The sequence below is a fragment of the Elephas maximus genome, chromosome 7, assembly GCF_024166365.1.
Source record: "Elephas maximus indicus isolate mEleMax1 chromosome 7, mEleMax1 primary haplotype, whole genome shotgun sequence".
Taxonomy (NCBI): domain Eukaryota; kingdom Metazoa; phylum Chordata; class Mammalia; order Proboscidea; family Elephantidae; genus Elephas; species Elephas maximus.
In genome coordinates, this window is record NC_064825.1 from 35,123,040 (window position 1) to 35,132,028 (window position 8,989).

Genomic DNA, 8,989 nt, shown 5'->3' on the forward strand with positions numbered 1-8,989 from the left:
TAACCTTATGGCTTGGTGGATAAAATGGGCATCACAAGTCACATGGTCACTTGATGTCTCATGGTTAGGCTGTGCTCACATTTTTAATGTTTTTTATCCATTTTTCTCTTAAACAAATTACTATATGAGACTCACACTTCTTTTTTGCTTCTCTTTATCATTCATGAATGATGATGGTAGCAGCACCCAGCTAGAAGCTGATCCCCTCTCCCAGGGTCCCGGAGCTGTTTCTCAAAAGGAGAATAAGATGCAAAAGATGGCATGAAATACCAACCACTCTGACAGAGATCACAGTTGAGGGTCCCAGACAGAGCAAGAGAAAAATGTAGAACAAAATTAAAATTTGCAAAATGACTAGACTTACTGGTCTGACAGAGACTGGAGGAACCCCCAAGGCTATAGCCACCAGACACCCTGCTAACTCAGAACTGAAGCCGCTCTTGAAGTCCACCTTTCAGCCAAAGATTAGACAGGCCTAAAACAAACAATAGCACACATGAGAAATGTGGATCTTAGTTCAATCAAGTATATGAGACCAAAGGGGCAACACCTGCCCAAAAGCAAAGGCAAGAAGGCAGGAAGGGACAAGAAAACTGGACTAATGGACACAGCGAACCTGGGGTGTAAAGGGAAAGGGGAGAGTGCTGACACATTGAGAAGATTGCAACCAATGTCACAAAACAATTTGTATATAAATTGTGACTAAGAAGCTGTGCTGTAAACTTTCATCTAAAGCACAATAAAATTTTTAAAAAAAGATTGCATGAACTGGCTCCGAAATCTCGTCTACAGAATTGACTTCTGCTCGTTCCTCCACAGTCCTAGGTGTGGGAAGCTCTGTTAAAGATCATCTCTGGGTGGCGGGGACCAGGGGCCAGAGTTTGATTCCAGCCCACTCTGTTGTAGGTACAGCCTCCGTCGCTGTGGCAGGGATCCTCGCTGCTCTGCGAATCACCAAGAACAAGCTCTCCAATCATGTGTTTGTTTTCCAAGGCGCAGGTGAGGTAGGTGGCATGGGGGGGTGGAGGGAGAGCTCTATACTGTTGTTCCAGTAGTCAAATAAGGATGAATAGAGGGGTATCAAGAAGAGGAGATGTTCTGGGGTTCTGAGAAGAGGAAGCAGCACCGGCGTTTCATGATTATTGTAGCTGCCTAGGCCCCAACATTTGGGTTTCTCAAGGCAAGGGCTTAATTGGGCCTCCTGGGTGGGTGGGGGATAGGAGCTGGAGGGTGGGAGAGGGAGGTAAATGCTGAGTAGCTGTTTGCCCTGTGTCTGAACATCTGCCTTGTGATACCTGTCAGGCAGCCATGGGCATCGCACACCTCCTTGTCATGGCCCTAGAGAAAGAAGGAGTCCCCAAGGCAGAGGCCACAAGGAAGATCTGGATGGTGGATTCCAAGGGGCTCATTGTCAAGGTACTGTCACTCTGGAGATGTGAAAGTTTCCTGGTACCTAGGGCTCCCAGAAAATGGACTGGAAGAGGCCCCCAAGGGACAAACTGCTCAAACAGAATAGGGAGCAAAAGGAGGGCAAGGGCCTAAGCATCAAAGCAAAAGACTTCAGAAAACAGCCTTATTGCCCTTGTCCAAAACCTTTGAATATATGTGCGAATGTGTGTATGGGTGCTCCTTTCAGCCTTATCTCTCATCACTTCCTGCCTTACACTAATCGCCAGCCATATTGAATCATAGTTCTCCAAAAGTAACATGCTCTCTCACTTCCATGTCTTTGCACATTTTGTTCCTCTGCCTGAAATGCCCTTCTCCCTTTTGCCCCTGCCCACCTCCAATCCTCAAGCCCTTCTCAGTTAACTCTTTCTCATTTGATTTAGCTCAAGTGTTACTTCCTGCATGAAGCTTTCTCTGAGCATCTAGGTTTTCATTAATCTCCTACATCTGTGCTCATATAGGTCTCCCCACTTTGTACTTACCACACTGTGAGGCAGTTGCCCCTTTACTTGTCTGTCCCCAATAGGTTTTTGTATTCTTGATATCAGTGCTTGGTACATGATAAGTAAATAATAAATGTTTGAGGTATGACTGAAAGAATGAATGGGAGAGAAACAGTCCAGCTTCAGACTGGAATGTGTTGAGAGCTACAGTTGGATGACGCCTCCCGTAGGGCTTTACTCTGAGCTCCAGGTTTTAATTCCCAGAATTCAACTAACATAGAATGTCAGTGAGAGATGAAAACTATGGCATATATGGGAACTAGGGGAAGTACATGGGGCCATTGGCCAAGAATAGCAGAGACCCCTCAGCAGAAACTGATCTTCTGTTATTTCATATGGAGCCAGACGGATCCTGGAAGGGACTGAGGCCTGGAGATTCCCCCTCCTAGCCCAGGTCATCTCAAAGGATAACCCAGCCATAGGAATAGACTTCCAGAGGCTGCCACACTTCCCTCTGGCCCATCTTTCAAAATCATCTTGCTCACTCTTTGAGCCTAAGGGGCTATCAAAGCTGCCTTCATCACTCTGGTTCTCATGAGGACTGGTGTCACAGACAGAATTATCAGAAACCTTTGTGTCCATTTACCAGCACTAGTGCCAACCTGTCACCCACTGACTTCAATTTGAACAAATGAAAGCAATCTGGAGCTGGTTGAGCACTGCCAACCATTCCATACCTATCTGGAGTTCAGCTAAGCATTATTCACAGGAGGTTAATGGCTTTTGTAAAATACGTTCAAATGCGCTTCCTTGAAGCCAGGTGGCTCAGACTCCATCCCTCAGCTGGGCCTGCATGCTAGATGCCTCCTGGGCCAAGAGTCTTGGTCAGACTGAGGCATTTCCTGAGAGTCTTTCTGTCCGTATGTGGTTTGGATTAAAAAAAAAAAAATTTAAAAAGGTTAAATCATTAAAAATCTTTAGGTTCTATCAGGAAATCTGATCAAGAGGACTGGCACCAAGGCTTCTCATAGCTCAGACCAAAGCATGGGACTCAGTGGGGAATGCTCTCAGAGTCTCTAAATGCATCCATACCCCCTGCCCAGGGGGCCTTCACCACCCACAGCTGTCTTGTGTTCTTTCCTTGTAGGGGAGGAGTCACCTGAACCATGAGAAAGAGATGTTTGCCCAGGACCATCCTGAAGTGAAGTCCCTGGAGGAGGTGGTGAGGCTGGTGAAGCCCACAGCCATCATAGGTAGGAGGAGGGAGGAGACCCACAGTCCAGCTAACTCTCTTGACTTGCAGATGGAGATACTGAGGCTGAGAAAGGAGCATCACTAACCCACGGAAGCACAGCTCTTTCCCCTATCCCATTCTAACTCAATGCCGCAAACTCTTGTTGAGTGACTGCTGTATAAAAACCATAGAACTAAGGCACCAGAGTAGGGACTTAGTGATGCAAAATTATACAGTGCAGTGGAAAAGCACAGAGCTGGTCTCTCTAACAAGGATGAAATGAGCACTTCTCCCCCAAGGTGGAAGCTCTGGCATCTCTCCCTGCACTGTGGGAGTAGTCCACTCTAAATGGTAATGCCCAGGAACACCTTCACAGGTGCATCTTAACTGGGCAGAGAGCTGAACTGTCCCTTAGGAATAAACAGAAGGCCTCAGCCAGCTCAGGCAGGATGACCCTTCTCCCTTCTGCTCCCTAAGTCTCTGTGTCAGATGCCATCTGCAAGACTCCAGAGTCTTTAATGTTGTACCTAGTTTCCCCAACCACCACCACCAGGAGAGGAATGGTTTGTTTACAAAGAACAGGCATCCCCACAACCCCCCCACTTTTCCCTGTAGGTGTTGCCGCCATCGCAGGAGCCTTCACGGAGCAGATTCTGAGGGACATGGCCTCCTACCACGAGCGCCCTATCATCTTTGCCCTGAGCAACCCCACCAGCAAGGCCGAGTGCACAGCTGAGAAGTGCTATCGGGTCACCGAGGTCAGCGGGGAGTCCTTCCTTCCCCAGGCTGAGAGGACATAGCAGCAATAACTATGAGTAACCCTATGTGGGTATAAAAAATCCCCACATCTCTGATGAGCAAACTAAGGTTCAGAAAGATGAAGTAACTTGTCCAAGGTCACAGAGCTAAGGAGTAGTGGATCTGGCACTCCAACCTAGGTGTGACTCCAAAGCCAAACTCTTACCCATTATGCTGTACTTCCCAAGATTCCCCCTAAATGACAAAGAGCTTTCACCAGAATCCCATGTCTCGTAGACTCTAGGCCACCTCCATACCTGTCTTGCCCGGGGTTGGCCCTCCCAGGAGGTGACAGGTAAAGAAGACAGTGAATCCCATCATGTTTCAGTGATTTCTTGGCTGCCAGGTAACTCCAGAAGGGCTGAGCTTTCTGGTAAAATGAACACGTGTACTTTGAGCATCTGCCACATTCTCAGCACAATGCTGGGCGTTTGGGAAAGGACGAAGAAGGGTCTGGACAACTGGAAGATAAGGCTAGGCTACCACTGCTGCCTGAAATCAGTCTGCAAGCTGTCTCTTGTTTTCTTCCTGCCTCCAGGGCCGAGGGATCTTTGCCAGTGGAAGTCCTTTTAAGAGCGTGACCCTGGAAGACGGCAGGACCTTCGTTCCTGGGCAGGGAAACAACGCTTATGTGTTCCCTGGAGTGGCACTGGGAGTCATCGCCGGTGGGATCCGGCACATCCCAGACGAGATCTTCCTCCTGACAGCAGAGGTATTACTGTCTCTGCCCCCTTATTTGCTCCCGATAGGCCCCCCAAATAGTCCTCTTTTTGTCTCTTCCACCCACCTGCCCCCGCTCTGACAGTAGATTCTCAAAGTGCCTGAAGATCAAGCTTCTCCTCAACTCACCTTGAGGCCTGAACTTCTCTCAAATCACCCATAGGATTTTTGAGAGGGTAGGGGAAATAGATTTACAGCCTTGGAAACCCTATGGGGCAGCTTTACTCTGTCCTACAGGGTCACTATGTTTTGAAATCGACTGAACAGCAACAAGTTTGGATTTGGATAGGGAATAGTCAGTGAGAGGGTTGTTGGCGGGAGGCACAGCCTTGGAAACCCTATGGGGCAGCTTTACTCTGTCCTACAGGGTCACTATGTTTTGAAATCGACTGAACAGCAACAAGTTTGGATTTGGATAGGGAATAGTCAGTGAGAGGGTTGTTGGCGGGAGGCACTGACACTACCCTGCGGCTGCTTCCTGGCCCCCCAAAAGGTCTAAACAGAGGAGGTGTCTAAACAGAGTAGATACCACCAAAGCCCCAGGCAACTGGGCTCATAGACCATGACAAGTGATGGATTCTCCTGGCCATGGGCCTTGGCCCCATCACCAGGATAACTGGTAGCAGAATAAGCCAGCCCCACCAGGAGAGCTTTCTGTAAGGGAGAAGGTGGGTTGCGTGCCTGTTTTTACCTCTTCTGCGTACCCAAATCATGAACACAGTTATGGGGGCAGGGAATGAACCTGCTCTAGGTATCATTCAAAAAAGTTCCCAGAAGGGTCCTTTGCCCTGGGCACTGTGAAGACAATGAAAGGATTTATTGAGAATGACAGCCTATGTTCATAATAATGTTTATTAGTCATAACAGTTACAGTGGCTGACATTTATCAAGTGTTTACCAAGTGCCAGACACTTTAACATTAATCCTCACTCTGAGGAGTAGAAATGTCTCTGCTGGGAAATGGAGCTAATCCGAGTTATAGACAAATATTAAATATATTTATACTCAATGAACTCCAAACACTCTACTGTGATTTCTGACGTACTTCTGCATTTCCTCTTCACCGTGGCACTGGTGAGTGTCTGAAACCAGTGAGACACAGGAATGGTTTCCCTGCAACCCTGTTCTGTCAGTTCTGTGCGTCCCACATGGAAATGCCTTATGTACCAGGTCCTTTCTCACTAGGTCTTGGTCTTTGCTTGAGCACTGGCTGCACAAGGCCGTGCCAATAATGTCTCCTGAAGGCTTTTCAGTCTCCTACATGCCCTGTGCATAGTAGCTATGGTTTTGTACAGCAGCTCTCCATTCCTCTGGTCTCTGTTTGTATTTCTTCTCACTGCTATGATCGCTGTTGTTGTCCTGTGACTGTGAGCAGGGCTGTTTAAAACCCCCATTGCATGAGAAGAGTCACTTTCTGCCTGGAGTCAGTCTGAACACAAATTCCCCTATTGTGTAGAAACACAGTTGCTACAACCCTTCCTTTGTACCTTCAAGAAACATCTCACACACCCATCTCCCAGTGCTGTGGGACGGTCCTGCTCTGTCTCTTCATGAACAGTATCCTGACAATTATACAGCAACCTCTTCTCAATCTATTTATCAAGCATCTACTGGGAGTAGGACAAGGCCCCTGCCCTCTAACACTTGGCAGTGTTCATACTCCTGGAAGTTATATTTCTGAAAAGGCTGCTTTTAGTTAAGACAATTTAAGTTGAATTTTATTTTCGTATGGAAAAAAAATACAAGCTTTAGGAGATTTATAAGCATTATTTCATTTCTCCTTAACAACTCTGTAAGATAGGTAGAGTGATTGTTCCTATTTTTATAAACAAGAAAAATGAGGCACAGAGAGTTTAAGTAACTTGCACAAGATCACACAGCTTGTGAGCAGCAGTGCTAGGATGGGCCCAGGCATTTTGACTTCAAGCCTGCAACAGAGCAGTATCAGTGCCCAGATTTTTAGAAGTGATCACACATACCATGCTACATCACAACACTCCTCAGGGTAACCTTTCTAGATGCAGATCTGGTCATGGAAACCCTGCTTCCCTCATCAGTCCCTCTCCTATAACTCCACAAAGATAGTCCTTCTGAAACCCAGATCAGACCATGTGTCTCTCCTAATTTCAGATCTTTTTATGGCTCCTGGGCATTTACAGTATAAAATCCAAACTCTTTAACATTGTTTCCATACAAGGCACTTCATCACACAGTCCTCCTTTCCTCTCCGGCCTCCTTTCAGCTTCTCCCTGCCACCACCCTCCCCAATGTGCTGGTTTCAGCATCCCACATGGGAACTCTCTTGCTCTTTTTCACCTCCAAGCATTCACATGTGCTATTCCTTCTCCCCTTTTTAAGTAACTCATATTTTATCCCTCAGGATTCAGCTTATGTTGCTCCTTTTGGGTAGCCTGTCCTATACACAGCAGACCAAGCCCTGCCTTCATCTCTGCCTAAATGCCCCCTCTCACTGCATTTACCCTACTATACTGTAATTCTTTGCTACAGTAAAACCTGCAAAAACCAGAACCTGCGAAGGCAGAAACCTGTCACAGAAGGAAAACTCAGATATTTTCTACTAAAACAAGCAATAGAAAATTGGAAAGGCTGTACCCTATCTAACGTGGAAAACTTGCGAGACCCGGAAAAACAAGGCAGTCCTGTAGAGTTCTGGCTCTCACAGGTTTCACTGGAATTGTTCTTTTATTCCCATGTCCATGAGGGAAGATTATGACTTCTTCATCATGGGCCTCACCACCTAGAACACAGCCTAGAGTATCATACAGCTCGGTGAATGTTTCACTGAACAAATGGAAAGGCGAGATAGCCTGAGACTGAGGCAGAGGAGGAGGAAGCCTGCTTCCCTACTGTCTGTCAAACTATGATGCAAGACCATTTTACTCACCTGTCCATTCTTGAACACACAGATCTCAGAAGGCACTGGTGGCTTTTCTCAAAATCTAAATTGGACCACAGAAAATCAGGTGGGGGTTAGATTCAGAGTTGCCACATTAAAGAGGCTGATCTGAAAGGCTGGCTGAGCTGAAGGATGAGGTTTGCAGGGCAGGGCTCACCCTTGGAGGCAGGCTCTGAAGCAGGGAGGAAAGCTGTGGGAGGTGCTGTTCCGAGGGTGATGTGCTTAGGGCATTTATTCCAGTAACCCATAAGGCTCATTTATAGTGTCATTGATTGGTAGCAAGACCTTTCCTCAGACTGCTACCAGGGCTAAAAGGGAGGGTGCAAAGAGCCCTGAATCCAGGGAGATGAGATGGCCTAGATGGGTATCTAAGGATGGTGTCTGGATGGTACCAAGCATGTGGGAGGAAGCTGGGACCCAGGAAGTGAGATCTCATGACCACTATGCAACAGGCTGAACCAGCCAAGAGGAAATCCCAGAGTCTTTGCTTTGCAGGCTACAAGTTTATTCATCTTGGCCTTAGTGGTTTTCCTTTAGAATTCAGTGAGCCTTATGTTGATTTTTTAAGCTTCAGCCAGTCTCACAGTTCAGAAGGAACATGTCTTTGCTTAAACCCAAGAATGACGCTACCCTGGGCCACATGGTAGTATTGACAGCACTGGGAACTGCAGCAACTGACCGCTTTGTGGGAAGGGCAGGGGGAGAGCTGAGTCTTGAGGCTGGGCTTGTTCAGGGAGGCATAAATTCAGCTTCTTTCTTTTGGTTCTGTCCTTCTCCCCAGCAAATTGCCCAGGAGGTCTCTGAGCAGCATCTGTCCCAGGGGAGACTGTACCCGCCACTCAGCACCATCCGAGATGTGTCTCTGAGAATCGCCATCAAAGTAAGGGGCATCCTACCCCTCTAAAATGGGTTGTGAGGCTCAACTACCTTTTCTTTCTGTGATTTTAAGAAGGCCAAGGGGAATGGCAGCTTTGGAGACATCGTAAGCTCCTTGGGCTGCACTGCATGTGACCCCAAGGCAGGGTGAGAAACCCCTGCCCATAGCTCGTGCCCCACCCCCAACGCCCACGCAGGCCAGTCTGGGAAGACTCCTGGATTTCCTCTCAAACAGAAAGGTCATCAAAGTCCATGGTCTTGTGGACCGAAATGTGGGTGGAATTTTTTTTTAATGAATCATAAAGGCTGATTTATACAGAAAGGTCAGCCTCCATAGCATCATGGAAAGGGCTCAGGCTTTGGGGTTCCGGCTCTGCCAATCAGCAGTGGAATAACCTTGGGCCAATCACTTCACTTCTCTGAGCCTCAGTTTCCTCCTTTTCAAAGGGGCCAGTAAGCCCTCTCTCTAGAGCTCTGGAGAAGATTAAAAGAGAACAGTGAGAAAGCTCTACACCCAATACCTATCTGGCCAGAGGAGATGCTCATTTCCTC

At 47.4% G+C, this 8,989-nt stretch overlaps 1 protein-coding gene across 3 annotated transcripts in view; it reads left to right on the forward strand.

The window, feature by feature from the left end:
* The window catches only part of ME3 (malic enzyme 3), a 250,131-nt gene that overhangs the window by 215,149 nt on the left and 25,993 nt on the right, over positions 1-8,989 (forward strand). For all 3 annotated transcript variants that reach the window (XM_049889593.1, XM_049889592.1, XM_049889595.1), the window contains 6 exons: positions 907-1,004; positions 1,303-1,416; positions 3,040-3,145; positions 3,742-3,884; positions 4,463-4,636; positions 8,343-8,441. In XM_049889593.1, coding sequence (XP_049745550.1) covers positions 907-1,004; positions 1,303-1,416; positions 3,040-3,145; positions 3,742-3,884; positions 4,463-4,636; positions 8,343-8,441 — 734 coding nt within the window. The remainder of the gene's footprint in view (positions 1-906; positions 1,005-1,302; positions 1,417-3,039; positions 3,146-3,741; positions 3,885-4,462; positions 4,637-8,342; positions 8,442-8,989) is intronic.